Below are 19,230 nucleotides of genomic sequence, written 5' to 3'. Positions count from 1 at the left end.
GAATTGATCTGAGATTATACACCCTGAAATACATACTGTCTCAGGTTTTATTAGATGACAATGCATTTCTCCTTACTTAGATTCGAGGAACCACAAACATACACTCAAAGAAAACAGTCTTTTTACATGTGCATTATTGTACTTGTGGGCAGGTGCACACACAGGCACACAGAGACCAGCAGAAAAGCAAGTGAAAATGGGGGATTGCATTTGCACACAAGAGCAGGCTACTTAAGCCAAAGAACATACTCAGAAACAGAGAGAAAAGGTATCTGTGGTGAGTGAGCCTGGGTTTGTAAGGCCCAAATAATATTCTGGAGAAAAATATCTCTTAATCAGATGCCAACTGCTAACTAGGGTTACAAAAATTATTTATAAAAAAAAATCTGGAAAATGAATTTGGACCAAGTGAAGATTATAGGCAGGGATAGATACTATATACTATCTACCACCCGTTCCAAGCAGGTGTTGAAAGGAAGAGCAAGTTTAGGTAAAAGACTCAGAAAAACATTCTCATCACCTCCCCTTACAGAGGAGTGCATAACAGTGCAGAGATGCACTTGACTTACTGGTAAATGTTATTTTGGTGGTCTTGTGGGTCACCATGGTTTGTTGATAGGATTAATTCTTTTTTCTTTTGAAGATTTTATTTATTTATTTGACAGACAGAGATCACAAGTAGGCAGAGCGGCAGGCAGAGAGTGAGGGGGAAGCAGGCTCCCCGCTGAGCAGAGAGCCTGATGTGGGGCTCGATTCCAGGACCCTGAGATCATGACCTGAGCTGAAGGCAGAGGCTTAACCCACTGAGCCACCCAGATGCCCCTAGGATTAATTCTTATGTATATGTGAATTCTTCATAATAATTTAGTGATTAAAAAAATACTTTCATACAAGAAAATAAGAACATCTGAAATTAGATTTTTGGATATTAGAAAAGTCTTTTATAATGTTCACAATTCAGATTTAGGTAAAAAGCATACACAGCTTAAAAATTAAGATGAACCAATTCAAAAGTGACGTTTCAATGTTTTCTCATGGTATTGCTCTTACTATTAAAGTTTGTTTTAATGGACTTGGGTCAGTCAAGTAGACATTGAATTGACTTTGGGTTATAACCCAGCACTTACATTGGAAGAAAGAGTTCCAAACAGCCTTTTTTTTTTTTTTTTTTTTTGCTTGCCTAGTGTTTCCTTTTTTCTGAAAACTACATACCTGTTCTAGAACTGAAATGTACTTTTAGTACTTCCAAATGACCAGAAGATGGCAGTGTTTCAGAATCTTCCACCTCACACCTTCTAGGCCAGCTATCAGTACTCCTGAATCCCAGACCCCTGCGCCTTCCAATCACACAGAATTACCCCAGAATAACTAGATGAAGCGTAAACTTTAATGTTTCTAATGCTCAGCCTACTTGAGCACCATATTTCCATCCCTAGAGTTTGGTCGGTCTGTAGGAAATCTACTAGGACCATTCAGGCAGCTCAGTCCTAAGCGACAAATAACTTGTCCCCATGTCCAGGCACACTACTGTGACTCAGATCTTGTGAAGAAAAGATATGACTCAGGCTTGAAATCTGTCCTTTTGGACCTTGGACAAGTCAGTTTGCCATTCGGTGTCAGAACACCTCTCTATAAAATGAGCCCTTCATGGTCTCGAAGATCTTTTCTGGTTTATTTATATTTATTTATAGCCATAATTGTAGTCACCTTTCAAGCATGCTTGCCAACATCAATAACACTTCAAATACTCCTCTAACTGGTTCAAATGCACTCACACTGAAGCAAAAGTAATTAGAGAGTTTTGCCATGTAAAATATGTTATTCATACATAAAAATTAGGGGAGAGAATCAAACCAAACTCTCAGAGCAAAATGAAGAGGAGTTTTTGGTATAAGAACATCACTTGCAGGAAAGTATTTCTATTATGACAATTTCAGTAAAAGTAGAAGTGAAGCTCCAAGGATCTTGGCCATGGGGTTTGGGGGAGAAAAGTAAGAAATCTGGGACTTCCTTAAAACAGGGCTAAGAGGAATTAACACAGCTATAAGACTGGTCTCCATGGAAGGAAGAAGAAGATAAGGTTGAAAGACAGCTGCCATGAAAACTAGTTTCCTCTAAAGAACTTTCCAGAAGCCCCACCCCATGTTTTCCACTTTGATCTCATTGCCATCCTACTGCAGGGGATGCTGGGAAATATCATTTGTTAGACACACTGTTACCCTAAGATATTAGAAGTCTCTTCATGTGAATAAAGGGGGAAAAGACAGTGAGCAGGCAACGAACAGCCTCTGCTATGCTACTTTGGGTGATGGGGAGGGGAGCCAAATCCATAAGAATGGTAGAGAAAGCATTAGGGTCTAACAAGCATTAATGTTGCTTAAAGTCAGATGGGTGGAGATGTTGGGGTTCTGGATCATGCATCTATATTTATTTATTTATTTGACAGAGCTAGAGAATCAGTGATGGGAGGGGCAGAGAGAGAAACAGACTCCCTGCAGAACAGAGACCCTCATATGGGACTTGATCTCAGGTTCCTGAGATCTCAGGCTCCTGAGATCTCAGGCTCCTGGGATCAGATGCGTAAGGGACTGAACCACCCAGTCACCTTCATGCATCTGTTCAAAGCATGATCCAACCTGGGCTGGAAAAGAAGGCAGATATCTAGTAAGAACTCAGCAAATCATCGGGTTCAATCAACAAATGGACTGGACTTAGGGGCTTCAGGAAGATATATAAATTAGGACACCATGGCAGAAGCAGAGTCACACAGAGAAATTTAAGAACAATTTAAAGAACGATTCACAGATGAATGGATAAAGAAAATGTGGTGTAGATATACAATGGAATACTATGCAGCCATCAAATAAAAAACTGAAATCTTGCCATTTGCAAAGATGGGGATGGAACTAGAGGGTATTATGCTAAGCAAAATAAGTCAATCAGAGAAAGACAATTATCAGATGATCTCTCTAATATGAGGAATATGAGAAACAAGACAGAGGATCATAGGAGAAGGGAGGGAAAAATGAAACAAGACAAAACCAGAGAAGGAGAAAAAACCTTAAGAGACTCTTACTCTCAGGAAAAAAAATGAGGGTTGCTGGAGGGGAGGCGGGTGAGAGGGATGGGTGGCTGAGTGATGGACATTGGGGAGGGTATGTGTTATGGTGAGTGCTGTGAATTGTGAAAGGCTGATAAATCACAGACCTATAGCCCTGAAACAAATAATACATTATATGTTAATTAAAAAAATAAAAATAAAGAACCATTCACATCAGGAAAAATAAGGAGCAGGATGGGGAGCATAGACAGAGTTTAATTCTAGATTCCAATTCACAAAGAGAGTAGGATGCCTAACTGATGCCTCCCTTATTCTGGGTGAGCTTGTTAGCCACATGGTGAAATCTTGCCAATTTCACCATCAGGGACTGTGGTTAAGCAGGGCTAAGACTGATATATATATATTATTCTAAGCAGACTTTCTCTAATCAAACACATAGCATTGGAACAGATGTGTTCAACGTTATTGAGATTCAGAGTGAGGCAATATTCAATGCCCACGTTAAACAAGATTTAACAGGACTCAGCTTTCCTAAGCACAAGCCATCTCTCCGACACTTTCCCCCTGATTTCCTTATCTGTGTACTTGTACCCTGACATCACCTAGTTCTTCAGACAGCCGTCCTGTCTCCGGGATATAATGTCTCCAAGAGCCAATCAACAACCAACTGCTGCCCTTCTGTCCCAGGCAAATATTGCCTCTGCTCACCTGGAGAAGCCAGAGGCTGGGCTTTCCATCTATTCCTTCCCTTGCCTTAGTGATGGGGCTTCACTGCAGACAAGAGAGCCCTGGCGGGGCAGGCAGACTCCACCATTGGGAGGTCTTACTGTGAATCAGAAAGGACTTCCTTTTCAGCTCTTTCTAATTGTTCTCAGTGCACAGTCCAGGAGATGGAAATGATGAAGATGGTGTGCCAGAGCTTCCAGGAGCATTTGGAGGAAATTGAACAACACCTTACAGGACAGCAGGCACTCTTTTGCAGGGACATGACAGAGGAGGAAAGGTAATTATTGAAGAGAGTCATAAAAGTAAGTAGAGCCCACACACCTGAAGCAAGGAAAAGTAATCAGGGCAGGACAGATGAGCACCCAGGAGCAGGACTAATGAGAAATGAGTCCCTTTCCTTGGCTTTCCTGTTCTTGTTCTTGCTTTCGCAGTAGGAATCTGTGAGAGCGATTTGTGAGATAGAACACTTACTCTTTAAGGCCAAGGCTATTTGAGGTCAGAAGATGGGCAGTCAGCTGAGAAGATGGGGGATAACCAGCAGGGTATCTTCCATTGATGTGAATGGGGCTTATGCAAATGTAAGTGTTGGAGGTTATTAGAGTTTTGGAAATCTGCATTATTTTCACATAGCTGAAAAGCTTATGTCCCAAACGTAGATTAGCTGCTGCCTGGGCCTGAGAGATGGAAATAGGGATTAACTGTAAAGGGGCATGGAAGTTTTTATTGGACAGATGGAATCTATCCCAAACTGACCAGTGGTGACTGATGCAACTTGGCAAATTTATTAAAAAATCATTGCATTGGACTGTTAAAATAGGTAAACTCTGGGTATACAAATTATTCTGCAATAGATTTATTTAAAAAAGAAAGAACACCTGCCCTGGAGATATACCGTATCTGATACAAATAAAGAAGGTGACAGTCCCTTGTAAGAGATGTCAGAGGAGTGATCTACCTTTTGAGAGCGACGATGGAGGACTGAGCTTGGAGCTTGGAGATGATGGGAAATGTGGTCAATCTCTGTTCTTTAACTGCAGGCAGGAGGCCAAACAGCTGCAGACTCTCCGCTGGGCTCTGCAGCAGCAGGTGGAGGAGCTGGCGTTTCAGTTTGGAGACCGGGCTCAGCAGATCAAAGATGAGATTCTGTTGGTACGGGGCAGTGGAGGGTGACACTTGACTCCATCCTGCAGACCACCGGAGGGATGTGTTAGATCAGAAACCCGATTGTGCGATCCTTTCAGATTCTAGGATTATGTGCCAACACCTTCATTTTAAGTATAAAGAAAGTGAAGCCTTTGCTCAAGGCCACATGGCTAGTTGATGGCAGTTGAGGTTTAGAACTCAGGTCGTCTAATTGCTATGCCAATCTTTCCTCCTGCCCTGTAAATAAGCAATACCTATTAATAATTATTATTATTATTATTATTATTATTGGCCATTTTCCCAATGAGAATAAGAAACACAACTTTTGACTTGGCTTAGCCACTGCCAGAATTTGCTGCCAGCTCAAAGAGCCCACTCTAGAGAATTCCCCACCCAGGAGCACCTTTCCCACAGGTCTGGCTTAACTGTTTGGTGCAAATATGGTAAGCTGCCCACTCTTTTTGTTCTTATTTTCTATTTAGCACTTTGAGCTTCTCACAGAGGAACAAACTGAACACTATCCAAACCTGCATGACTGTTACTGGACAGCAGAAAAGAATGGCCAGACTTCATGTGCTAAAATCCACCCAGCCATGGCCCCCCGGGTTGCCTTTCCTTCCCAAGATGGCCAGCAAACTCTCAGCTCAAGGGTGACCCATTTACCTGCCTTCTCTTCACCCACCTTGGAGAGCAGCACCAGGATGTCTCCTCCAGCTGGGGCAGAGTCAGGCCCAGCCCCTTTGTCAAATTGTCCTATTGGAGATAAGGGTACAAATGTCTTCCTCTAGATCAGAGTGGTTTTGATGATCTTCCTGCAAAGTGTAAGAGCACATTCCAGCCAGATAAGAAAATCTAAATTGCCCCCCAGAAGTGTCGGGTCAACCTGCTCCAGCTATTTTTTAAAATATTCTACTCTGTGTTTCAACCCAGGAGAAACTCAATATTTCAGTATTTATTCAATACATAATAAGTGAGCACCTACTATGTGGCTGGCACAGGGAATACATGGGGGCCAAAATATGTGTACATATCTCTAGATATAAATGATAGTCTTTGCCCTGCAGAAACATACAGTCTACTGGGTAAGATAGAATGTGGACACATAAAGACATATGGATTTGAAAACTGTGAAAGAGATTTGAGGGAAATTACAGGGTTTTGTGAAAGAGAACATAGCAGGGAATCTGACTAAGATTAAGCTGTCAGGGGTGCCTGATTGAGGAAGTGACAACAGAAGAGGGAAAGAAAATCCAGGGCTCAGAAGGGCCAGCCTGTCCAATGGCTTGAGGCGGTCGGTCCCTGAAAGCATTGAAGAAGCTCCCACCATGACCCAGGAGATCCTCGAACGCTAGAGACAGTTGTAAACAAGACAGACACTCGACTCATAAAGAGCGGGATGGAGAGCAGAGAAAAGAACAACCAACAAGATAACTTCAACATTGACAAATACCACGGAGAAGACAGCATGTGAACACTAGGGGGTGGTGTGGAAGAGAAGCGTACAGAATTCCTGAGGGTGCCGGGCAGGGCCTTGCTGAAAGGAGGCTATTTGGCTAAAATCTGGATGGTGTGGAAGAGGAAGCCATGTGAAATTCTGAGGGAAGAACCTTGAAAGCAGAAGGAATGGAAAGTTTAAAGGCCCTGAGGCAGAACCAGCTGAAGTTGCTGAGCACATGAATGATGGGAGCGTGGAGGGCGAGGATGTCCATAGGCTGACTGTATGGGGATCTGAGAACCAGGATCCTTCTTCCTTGTGGAAGCCATTACAGGCTTTAAGTAGGATTGTCAGATAGTCTGGTTTACATTTAAAAATCCCACTGACTGCCTGTGGGGAGCATGTGGTTGGGGACATGCAGCTAGGCAGCGCTCCCAGGGACGAGGCTGTTGGTGTAATCCCTGCGGTAAGAAGCAAAGTGTCGAGTTGCTTCCATGCAGCTGGGGAAGCTTGGGAACCGCCCCCCACCCCCCACACTGAAACGTGGGATGCACTGGCAGTCTTAAAGCCCTGGAGAAGTTCTAAGAAATGAGGAATGAAAGAAGAATGGAACAGTCAGAAGAACTTCATGGAAAAAGTAGTCCCTTGAGAGAAGTTATAACGTGTAGGAGATGGGCCAGTGGAGGTCACTTCCTAGCAAGGAAGTTTCTTTGGAAACTAGCCACTACCAGCTAAGATTGGGCCTCTTGGCCTGTTTCATCCTTCATCCTCCTTGCTTTTTGAAAACCCTTTGGCTTCAGGGGAACCCTCCTACCCTCTGGACCATTCCAGTTTCCTCTGTTGACGGCCCTTTCTCAGACTGGGAACACTCCCCTTGCATCCTTAATTCTCTATTTCTTTCTCTCTCCACACCAATTTCCCCAATATGTGCAATCTACAGGCACCCGTCTCCAGTTCCTGCCCTCTCCAGAATTCCTGCCCCGCATTCTCTACTCTCTATAACATATTTGCACTTGGAAGACTGGCCTGTCTGTCTCACTCAGCCTCCAACCTGATCCTGTCAATTCCCAGAATCGGTTCATCTTCCTGATACTTTCTGTCCACGGCATTATCGTTCTCCTTGACGTGTTGACTCAGAACCACAAATTCATGTTGTCTCCTAGTCCTCCTTCATCCTCTTGCCTCAGAATCAAAGATCACATCAACGCTGAGGGGACTGCTACAGTGTCATTCCCACAAGCTCCCTCAGAACCTACTACCTGGTGAACACCCAACTGAGGGGCCTTCTAATTGCCTCTAGCTTCCTTCTCTCTGAGCTATACTGGCCTCTGCCAAAGTGGTCTCCCTAGGTCATCACTTGGGTCATATTACCCTGGCCTAGGGTGAGTAGCCAGGGAGTTCTTTTAGGCTATCCTAGAGAACTAGAGAGAAGTCCCAGGATCATCCTGCCCAGAGCAGTCTTGCCCCAAATAAGCTCTATGCCCCCTCCTGCATCCTGCTGCTTCATTTCCCTGGACTACATCCCTCTTTTGGCTCCTGCAGCATGGTTCAGCTTCCAGCCCCAACTTGGCTCCTGATATACTACATATATATGTGCATATGTACATGATGTATGTATATGGTACCCCCCAAATTTTTTCCCTTTCTAAACTTTTAAAATTTTTTACTCTTTTCCTGGGTCAGATGCTAGGCATCCTTGTTTATCTCCATTTATCTCCAATGTAGACTTTGAAAAATTTGCCATAATTTCTGGAGATGACTTCAGAAGTGAAGGGGGAGGCAAAAAAGACCCATTGCCTTCAGATGAAGGGTAGCATCTGGAATCTCTAAGGATCACTAAACATCTCATGGCATTTCCTTGTTTATTCTCCAAACTCTCCAACAAAGAGCACCAAAGGGGAACCAAGATGTAGAGAGCTGCCCATCAACCCAGAACTTTTGCTGTCTTCGGCCCATCATGACCTGATTGCCAACACTACTTCCAAATGCCATCTTCTGTAGTTCATGTCCTTCTTCTCATAAACATGAAACCTCTAGAAGCCCAGGCCACCTGGTGATCCATGAAGTAACTGCTAGTGTCCCCAGGGGTTCTCTATCCTGAATACCCTTTAGACTCACTGGGGAGATTTAAAAAATACTGACATTGAAACCCCACCCCAGATCAATTAAACAAGAATCCCCAGGGATGGGATCCAGCTACCCACAAACTTTAACAGCTCCCCAAATTATTCTAATATGCAGTTAAAATTGTTGCTCTGGATGAAAAGGCTACCTTACAATTCAACTGTTCCTGTTGTTTTCTAAGGACTCTCTTTTATTTCCCATTTTTCTTTCTATACCACCCCTCTTAGCTAAAGAAGTCTTTCATGATTCATTGACAACCATTGAATTAGGAAACTGGGAGAAAAGAGAAAGAAAAATGATGTGTGGACTTCATTTCTATTTTTTTTAGCATTGACTTCTACCTTGCTCATCAGTTCTTACATTTCATCTTTATGGATAAAGAAGTGGTAAACAGATGACTTTGTTCTGTTTTCCTTCCTTTCCCAGAAGTCCTATTCCAAATTTGACAAACCAGATTAAATACACATATTTGATTCAGTAGGTCAGGGTAAGGATTATTTGTTTCTTCTATTTAACACCTTCCTTCTCTTGGAGGAAAATGTCTATATAAAATAGCCCATTACAAAAATTATGGATATGTAAGTAGTCTTCTAAATGTATATAGTTCTTCCACCACTAGGACACAGCACAAACATTCTAGAAAGGTGAACAATTAGACAAATTTCTTTTATGGCATAAATATTAAATATAAATGTAAAACTGGGTGTTTTGAGTATTATTTAGAGTACATGAGGATATGAAGCAAGTTTCTCAAGGATAGAATCTACAACACGCATTTAGGTAACTCAAATACTCTGACCTTATGATCTCCCCTTGCATTCTTCCACCTTTTCCATAAATAAGCTTCTAAAATTCATGTGCATATCATACTATTTATAGCAGTTACAGTGTTTCACTCCAATATCAATGTACTCAACCTAAAATATCATAAAACATTACGGTTATGGAATGAATGTTGAAGCAAAGTAAATGCCTTCCACCTTGAACCTTCAGGCATCCCTTGCTGGCCTCTTTATTCAAGGTGATACACAAACAATGTCCCATACTAAGCACTTACCTTGCAATCTCTTGTTCTCAAACGTAGGTTCACAGCAAAACTGCTCACTAGGCTTGGAAAAAGAAAATGTTTTTAAGATTATTTATTCATCTGAGAGAAAGAGAAAGAGCAGGGGGAAGGGCAGAGGGAGAGGGAGCAGCAGACTCCCTGCTGAGTGTGAAGCCCAATGCAGGGCTTGATCCCACAACCCCCAGACAAAGATGCAACCTCAGCTGAAACCAAGAGTCCAGTGCTTAACCACTCAACCAACTGAGCCCCCCCAGGCACCCCTAGGCTCGGAAAATTTTTCTTCTGAGAACCTAGCTTAAAGCTAAATAAGATTCCACTTTGGAGTCCAGATGTATTTTGACGAAGTTCAGAGGTGTTTTTTACCCGAGTTGCTTTCACACAAATAGATGGAAATGAAGATTTGGTTGTTACCAGTTTATATAATCAAACTGGATAAAACCGATGGACAGACCATGCAGGTCACCATTTGTTTACACAAAAATAGGAGTCTTTGCCTGTGACAAACTTTACCTCATTTGAGTCTCACAGTGCTAAAGGAAGTATTCCCCATCTGAACGATGAGGAAGCTAAGATACGGAGGGGCTGACCTCATAAGCACACACTGAATCTTGTGCTTTATTAAGAAGCAACTGCATGCTGGGGGTAGGAGCTTAAGCTCTGGAGTTAAATCCAGGGTCTGAAGCTTAAACCCAACTCTTCTACTTATTATCTGTGTTGGGTAAACTTCTTAATCCCCAAGCCTCAGTGTCACCATCTATAAATTATCAGAGTGAATACATATGTAGCCCTTTAGAACGAGTGCAATATGGTTCATTGGAATATGGTTCAGTAGGATTCCATACCGAGTATGGTTCAGTATGATTAAGATTCTGATGACAGTAATAACAAGAAGAGAGGAAACTCCTTAATACCTACTTCCATGCAAGGTATTGGGTTAGACATTGTATGTGCATTACCACTTTTCTTCACAACCATCCTGAAAGTCAAGAATGAATACACACACACACACACACACACACACACACACACACACGTGCTCAAAAAGATTGTAAATTGTCTAAGTTATGGAAACTAATAGGAGACTGAGTTGACTCTCTGCTTCCCTGCTTTGCCAGTGGTTCCTGTTTATGGCTCTGCCAAGATTTGGGGCTTATGGGGAGCCCACTGATGGGTCCAAATCAACCAGAATAGCCCTGCTCCTGACTACATTACATAGTGGGCTTCAGCAGAGATTTTTCTTTAAAAAAAAAAAATCATCTTACTATAGAAAAGTTTGAAAAGCACTGTACTATGCTAATCACACAGGACTCTTACAGTCAGATACAGGCTCCGAGTTGCTTTCATACAAGGAAATGGCATCCACCACATAGGAATCCTCAAGAACCTAGCATCCTAAAAACTCTTAGCTTACTACTACTTGTCCCACTGACAGGAATAATGGCTAGAACCCCTTTGCAGCCTCTGAATGATTTTCTGGGGCATCTTTCTGTTCTATCATCAAGTCCCAAGATCTTAAATTCTCTTTCTTTGAAAGTTGTCTGTATTCAAGTTGACTATATTCAGGAAAACACAGGCCATGTACTTGAAAAACAGAGGAGATTATTGCAATAAATATTTGTAGGAAGTTAAAACAAAAATCTCTTTAATTCTGAAACCCAATTCAGTGTTGGAGCAATTTTGTTTCAATGAACAAGAAGGAAAAAGTAAAACCATACTACCTGTTTATTATCAAATTTAGAATTTGGAAAGGGAACAGCTTAACCCCTTCTATATCAAAGGACAAGGGTCGCTTCCCTGTATTAATTTCATTCTATCCAGATGCCATTTCTGTATTCAAAGCCAGAGCTTTGAATAGAGAAGACTGACTTGAGAAACAATATTGGGAACTCAAGTCACGTATTTTCCTTGGTTTTGCTATGCATGAGTGAAGACCCAGGTTGCATGATGGAGACAAAAAGATGAAACCTTGAAGGCTGCTTTGAACCACAGCATATGCATAGGCTGTATAGATTTGTCTAAGCAAATATATTTTTTTGTCCAAAGATAAATATTTCTCAGAAAAGTGTCCCATTAGATTTTAACAGGTATTACTGTATATGTGGATTTTTGTCTGCAAGACCAGAGTTATTTTGTCTTCAAAAGGAAATAATTCTGTTGAGGAAAAAAATAAGATCAGAAGACTTCCTAATGACATGAAAAGCTGTTTTTTCTTTGTTAAGAAAGTCATCCATTTCTATAGTACAACACTAGTCAAATAAAATGGGACATTTGTGCAGAGTTTAAAGATAGAAAGTAGGGGCGCCTGGGTGGCTCAGTGGGTTAAGCCGCTGCCTTTGGCTCAGGTCATGATCTCAGGGTCCTGGGATGGAGTCCCGCATCGGGCTCTCTGCTTAGCAGGGAGCCTGCTTCCCTCTCTCTCTCTCTCTCTCTGCCTGCCTCTCCATCTACTTGTGATTTCTCTCTGTCAAATAAATAAATAAAATCTTAAAAAAAAATAAAGATAGAAAGTAGTTTCTCTTTGAGAAGAAAAGCTTCAAAGTGTTTTATTGTGGGTTGGTGGGTTGCAAATCTAATTTCAAACTGTAATTAAAACAACGAAGAGCAGCCATAATTTGAGGGATTATGGGTTACTAAAAATGATGTCAAATTGCTTTTTTTTTGAAAATTCAGAGTATAAGCAGAAGGCAAAATATGGATGCCACCTTTCTTTATCTAAACTTATGGCACCTTTCTCTATCTAAACTCAGTCTCTAGTAGTCTAATTTTAAAACATGGTAGTTTTAGTAGACCAGAAGTTTAGTATGAGATGTGCCCTTCTGATTCTGCCCCATGTTAAGTAAAAGAAGAGCCCTCCACATTGGAGATGATTTCTTATTAGAATCACACTGAAGAATTTTCCTTTTGAGTACTCCAAGAACTCAGTGCTTCACCAAGAAAATGGGAGTGAATGACAACAATTCTTAAATTGTATGTGCACTTTTTAAAATTCCTGTTATCCTTCAATAATTGCTTATTTGTTGATGACAATGTACCAGTCACAGGATCTCTGTGTTTTTCTTTTTAAATCTGAAGATAAGGGGGACTATTTTATAAGTCTGTAGTTAATATGATTTAAGACACACTTTATGTGTCCAGCATTGCGACATATCTTTGAATATTCAGCATAATCTCCTGTTAAAACTATACCTGGTTTCCTCTTTTTGCCTGAATAGAGAGACAACATGTTGTCCTTTGTGTCTCCAGAGTCCCCTCGATGGACTCCAACCTTAATTCCAAACTCTGCATCGCACTTAATTGCTCACATTTCCCCCTTTCCCCAGACTTTACAGTAAATTTCTTAAAGTGAGAGGTTGAGTCCTTAGTTTTCTGAAATTGCTTCTACAGAGAACTGTAATCAGAACATGATAAGGGGCATTTGGTGAAAAAATAAACATATTTTAATATATAGGAACTGATCCCGGAACTAAATTTCCTGAGTGATACTTTTAGTGGGCATGGAAATATGCATAGATAGTTATTTTTCTTACAACAGTTTAAAATGTTATTCCACTATTTCCTTTTCCATTTTTTTGCTTTGCCTTCATGATTTCTGATGAGAAAGCTTCCTTCATTTGAATTACTGATTCCTTATGTGTTGTTTTCATCTGGCCTTTTCAAGATTTTTTGCTTTTAGTTTCTGTTCTTTATGATGAGTCAGGGCATGGCTTTCTTCAAGTTTATCTTAAGTTTGACAAACTTCTTGAATCTGCAAATATATGTTCCTTTATAAAATCTGGAAAATTTTCAGCCATTATCTCTTCAAATAAATTTCTGCACCATTTCTTTCTCCTCACCTTCCAGGATTACAATAACAGTCAAGTAAGAAGCTCTGATACTGTCCCACGGTTCTTTGAGACTCTGTGTATATTTTATCAAACTTTTTTTCTTCTATGTTTTACAGATTGGGTAATCTTTATTGATCTACCATCAAGTTTATTGATTCTTTTCTTTCTCATCTCCATTCTGCTTTGGTGGCTCTACAGTGGACTTTCTATTTCTATTATCGTATCTATCCATTCAAATTTTCCATTTGGTTCTTGATATCATTTCTGTTTTTTGCCTGAGAATTTCTATCTTTCCATTTTCAAGAGGTTCAGCCTTATTCTATGTATATCATTATAAGAGGCTCTTGAAAAACTTTGTTCAATAATTCCCACATCTGGGTCATCTCAGAATTTGTGCTTGTTGATTACTTTTTTCCTTGGTTTCTTTGTATGTCGAGTAATTTTGGATTGTATCCCAGACATTTTCCTATTATGCTAGGAAACTCTGGGTTCTGCGTTTAACTTTGGATAAAAAATTTATGGGGAGTGTCTTATTTTGTTTTGTTTGTTTGCTTTAGTAGGCAACCAACCTAGCTATGTTCAGACCACAGTCCTTACCCACTTGCACACTGTAGCTCAGTTTCAATTTAGTATTTACAACCTTTCTGTAATATCTGGCCTACCCTGTGCATGCACCTTTCAGGGCTCAGTCTAAAAACCTGGGTAGTGGTCTACACTACAGTTCAGCTCTCAGAGTGTTTGCTCTGTTGTTTATGATCAAGTTCTATGCATGTACAACTTGTGATGAGCCCAAGACTTTGTATATAGAGATTTAAAGGATCCCTTTCTCCAGCTACCTCCCTTCTGTAAAGCCACCATATTCACTGACTCCCAGGAGCTCCTTTTCATGGCTCTACCTGCAAAAACATTGTTTTAGCATCAATGCACTCTATGGAACTTCCTGAAACTAGATCTACCTCAGAGCAAAGTAGCAAGAGGAAAGAGTCTTCAAACCACACGCTGCCGTAGCTGTTTTTGCTATACCACCTCCACTGTCGCTGCTCTTGCCACTACCATGGGAATGCCACTTCATCACTCTGACACATCTCAAATAGAGCTTGAATAGGTAATGATCTCTCTTTCCCAGGGGCTCCTTTCCTAACTTTATAGCCTAAGAGGGAGAATTTTTCTCGCAACAATTTCTAATAACACCTACTGCACAGTTTCAAGATTCAGGTTACCCTGGAATTTATGCCAGGAAATATGGGAGGAAAGAAGAAACAGAAATTCTTCTCCATAGGTGATCTTTGAGTTTTTTAGTCTCCTCCCCAGTTAACTTGTTACTATATATCTTTCAGAGTCCTCAGATGGTGTTTTATGTATTCTGTTTAGGACTTTTTGTTGTCATCTGCAGAAAAGCTAGAGGGGCATGCATCTACTCCATCTTAACCAGAACTAAAATTTGCCAATATAATTGTTCTTCATATTCTTTTATTATAGTAAATAATGCTAACAACAGTTGTTTACTATGTGCTAAAATGTTAAAACTTTGTATGCATGATTTACATGTAGAAAAACAACAAACATTTGTTAAAAACTCCATTATCCCCAGTTTATAGATGAGGAAACAGAGACTTATAGGGGTTAAGTGACTTGCTCAATGTCACACAACTGGAAAACCAAGTATGACCCTAGGCTGCTCTGACCTTAGAGCCAAACTCTGAATCGTTCCACAATATAGCCATGGCTAGCTCTGTCACGCAGCCCCCTGAATGGGGTCAGAGCTGCAGACGGTCTGATTACATGTGAGGATCAGGCAGCAGTCTTCTCTGAGACCCATGTTTTCATAGCTTTCAGCATTGATTAGGTCAAGTTGAAAGATGTACTTATGCACAAGACAGGTTGAGATTTAATATTGCTTTGTGTTGGTTATTGGGCAGGTGTTTGTTTAAAGGAAGTGGAAACAGGTGTGTGGGCTCTGATTCAATTACATGATGGAGAGGAACACACTGATCCATGGCCATTTTCAAGGAGAGATGCTGGTTATGCTAATTAATCATTTGTCTGTCAGAACAAAATAGAACATAATAGAAAATGATGTTCCAGTTACCATAGGTATGGAACATGGACTCATGTGTCTGGCACTCCAGCAACCAGATGCAACTGTTTATGATGACAGCAATTAAGATGCAGTGCCTGGGTCCTCCTGGATTACTGTGTCTGAGACGGCGTTTTATAGACTCTTGCCAACAGCATGGGACATCATCCAACAGGAATTGCATCTCAGAGGAACTTTTCCCTTCAAAGAGATTAATTGAGTCCTTTTAGATCATGATGATGTCCCAGAGATATGGCTGAATGGAATATTTTTCCATCCTGTGCCTTGGAACACTCAATCTACCTCACCTAACCAAGACGTTTATGCTCATAAGAGAGTGTCCTAATGATATTTTGTTCTTTCTTTATGTTATTCACTTGCCACCCAATGGCCAGAGTAGTTCCTTAAAGACAAATCAGGTACTTTGCTCCCCTGAATAAGAATTTCCAAAAGTTTTTCTGTATATTTATAATTAAATGTCAGCTCCTTGCCAAGATCTGCAGTGCTCTACATGACCCAGTCTTGCATATGTCCAAGAGTTTATTTCATGCCACTCTCTCCCTTTCTCACTGTGATTCAATTTCATGGATTGTCTTGCCTATGCGTGAACATATTAAGGGCACTCTCACTTCCAGAGAAATTCCTTTGCTGTTTCCTCTTTGCATTTGCTATCCCACTTTCCCCAGACATTCATATAGGTGGTACTTTTTCATGCAGATCTTCAGATGTCTTCAGAAAGGCTTCCCTAACTAGCCCTATCCAAAATAGGGGTTCTTTCTGCAAATATCTCTATATACGCTCTGTACATTTAACCTACTTTGTTTTCTTCATAACATTTACTATCTGGATTTGTATTCATTTATTTGTTCAATAACTATCTTGTTCAGTGACTATCTCCCTTACTAGAATGTAAGATTCATGGGGGAAAGACTAGTCTGTCTACTCCATATTTTATCCACAGGCCTAAACCACTGCCTGAAACATAACAAGTTCATAAAGACTTTGATGAGTAAATGGACAGGAAAATTAACTAATCATGTATCTACAGATATTGGATATACATAAATAAGGCAGTCTAACCCATCAAGGAATTTTTAGTTTAGGGAGGAAAACACATACAGCCAATAACCTGTCCATGTTACTTCCTTGCTTAGACCTTTCAAAACCTCCCTATCTACAGCAAGGTTTCTGAGCCCAGGATCATCATTTTCACTAGACAGTGGAGAAGTCAAGAAAAAGATAATAGGACATATGGCAAGTCTTTAATAAAGTGAGTGTAACCTGAGTTACAGTATTCTAACTCTTCCTTCATGGTTACAGCTCCCTCTAAATAGGAGGAGATTCCTCTTGGTTGCAGGTAATGAACCTCACTCCATATTCTATAATCTATGTCAAAGATTTTTTTTCTCCATTCTAGGCCCCCACTTGCTTCTCTAGCACCTGGAACTTGCTACCTGAATTCCCCTTATTGTAAACTCACTCTCTTCCAGGGGCCTGCTTCAAAGCAGTATGGACAGGTTTCCTTTACCTTTAGGACCTCATGTCTATATTGGCTTTTCAGATTATAGTAAAACATCTAGTCAGTGACTCTCAATATGACTGTCCATTAAAATGTTCTGAGGTTTTCAAAAAGCTACCATTGCCTAGAAAAAAACACCCAGACATGTTTATATAATTGGTCCAGGATGGGAACCAAGGACCGGCATTTTATAAAAATACTAGGAGTAATTTTTTTTAAAAGATTTTATTTATTTATTTGACAGCACAAGTAGGCAGAGAGGCAGGCAGAGAGAGAGAAGGAAGCAGGCTCCCTGTGAGCAGAGAGCCCAATATGGGGCTCGGGCCCAGGACCCTGGAATCATGACCTGAGCCAAAGGCAGAGGCTTTATCCCACTGAGCCACCCAGGTGCCCTTACTCGGAGTAATTTTAATGTGTACACAGGTTTGAGAACTATTGGTATAAGTAATCTCTAAGGAATTAGATTTATAGGGAAATTATTTTAAACATGCATGCCAAATTTTACTTTTCTCCTAATCTCACAAGTTAAGGACTTCTTAGGAGGTCTTTTTGCGGTATGCCTACCAGATGGTGTCCTGGCTCACCTGCCCTCAGGATTTGACTTTTTCTCTCACCTTCTCAAAACTTCTCCATGAGAATTCTAATTTTTTTTAAGAAATTACATCCCTTAGCTACAGATGTTGATGTCACCCCAGGATCCACCTTCTGTTCTAGTCTACATTATGCAGACTAGCTCTGTATCCCAGAGTGCCCCCAAAACATTCAAACCTCTGCTCTAGTCTCAAGAATAAGAGTAAAGACTGGGAATGTGAACTTATTCCATGGATTGCGACTCATTTCCCCATGAAATGTCTGAATTCAGAACCAACTAGCTACATTAGGGATTGATTTTTGAGAGATTCCCTTCTTCCTAGAATGCTAAATAAATACATACCAAAAACAAAAACAAAAAAAATCCCTTAACAATGAGGAAAGCCAGATAAAAATTGTAATTTTTGTAAGCTTCTCAGAGAGCTGAGATCACAGGGCAAACAAGAAACTCAAAATTCACGGAGAGACAACCGCCCACCTTGTCTCTCTTGTGACAGAGCTTGAGAGGGAAATGATTTTTGGGTTTTGTTGTTGTTGTTGTTTATATGAAGTTTATTAATTTTGTGTATTGGTTTTATAACCTGATATCAAAATTTTTAAAAAGATATGCCAAGAAAAAAATTAATCTGATCAATATCCTTTACAAACATAGGTGCAAACATACATGTCTTCATGCCTAATCAGCGAAAAGGACTTAGAAGCATTCCAATAGCAACAATCACACCAAGCATAGAGACCTTAGATCCTAACATCATTCTCCAATGAAAGAAAAGAGGACTGCTTAGAGAAATGGCTGATTCTAGGACTGAGGCAGGAAATAGATAAGATTAGCCTGGAGCATCTTGAGATGCCAGAAAGTAAGCAAGTGTTCAAAAACATTCTGATTGCAGGGGATGTGTCAAAGGAACAGTGGACCAATTGAAAAAGATCTCAGTGGCAAAAGATAGACCAATTTGAGCAACCAAATAAATAAAGTCATCTTGATTGTAACTCTAATTATAAAATAAATACCCACAAGTTCACATCAACCTAAGTAAATGATTAGAATGAATAAATAAATGGGAAGAAAAGATAATACACCCATGCAGAAGAATTTCAGATAATGTAAGTAGACACTCCATTCTCAAGGAGGTGGACTTTATTTAACTCCCTCATGTGCGACTGTGGGGTGTGCACAGTAAAACCCTTCAAGACAACACAGTACAGAAAAGAGGAAAAAGAAATAACTTGACATAAACACCAAGGAAATAAAAATGTAGACTTCTGAATAAAGTACTGACTTTGGTTTGTAATAATGTATCAACATTGGTTCGTTAGTTGAGTCATAAAGGTGAAATTTTCTAAACTCTCACCAATGAAAAAATTACCAACAAACTAAAAAAAAAGGAAAAAAAGAAATGCACCAAGCTAATGGAAACTGTTAATAATAGGGGAAGCTGGGTTCAGACATAGAGGAAGAACTTTCTGTACCATCTTCACAATTTTTCCATAAGTCAACAATGTACCTAAAAAATAAAGTTGACTGTTAGAAAGAGAGAGAGAATAATACCAGGGTCCATCTAAAAAGAAATTGAAAAAATAAAAATAAATTCTAGAAAGAAGAAAGAAGATGAAGACATGTGTAGATGGGGAGGAAATATTTAGAAAATACGTATCTAATAAAG

General features: G+C 40.2%; 1 protein-coding gene and 1 long non-coding RNA gene across 3 annotated transcripts in view; one reads left to right on the top strand and one right to left on the bottom strand.

Annotated features, from left to right (window-relative positions):
- The window catches only part of ITPRID1 (ITPR interacting domain containing 1), a 73,499-nt gene extending 67,761 nt beyond the window's left edge, over nucleotides 1-5,738 (top strand). The window contains exons 11-13 of the mRNA XM_059396618.1: nucleotides 3,937-4,064; nucleotides 4,825-4,936; nucleotides 5,413-5,738. Coding sequence (XP_059252601.1) covers nucleotides 3,937-4,064; nucleotides 4,825-4,936; nucleotides 5,413-5,718 — 546 coding nt within the window. The 3' untranslated portion in view covers nucleotides 5,719-5,738. The remainder of the gene's footprint in view (nucleotides 1-3,936; nucleotides 4,065-4,824; nucleotides 4,937-5,412) is intronic.
- Nucleotides 4,619-19,230, bottom strand: part of LOC132015816 (uncharacterized) — a 91,840-nt gene continuing 77,228 nt past the window's right edge. For both annotated transcript variants that reach the window (XR_009403775.1, XR_009403774.1), the window contains 3 exons: nucleotides 9,547-9,598; nucleotides 5,613-5,742; nucleotides 4,619-4,971 (listed from right to left, as the gene is read on the bottom strand). This is a non-coding gene — a long non-coding RNA (uncharacterized LOC132015816). The remainder of the gene's footprint in view (nucleotides 4,972-5,612; nucleotides 5,743-9,546; nucleotides 9,599-19,230) is intronic.

The sequence above is a fragment of the Mustela nigripes genome, chromosome 4 (genome assembly GCF_022355385.1).
Source record: "Mustela nigripes isolate SB6536 chromosome 4, MUSNIG.SB6536, whole genome shotgun sequence".
NCBI lineage: Eukaryota > Metazoa > Chordata > Mammalia > Carnivora > Mustelidae > Mustela > Mustela nigripes.
Note: the sequence above shows the minus strand (reverse complement) of the source record. Positions and strands in the feature narration are given on the sequence as shown.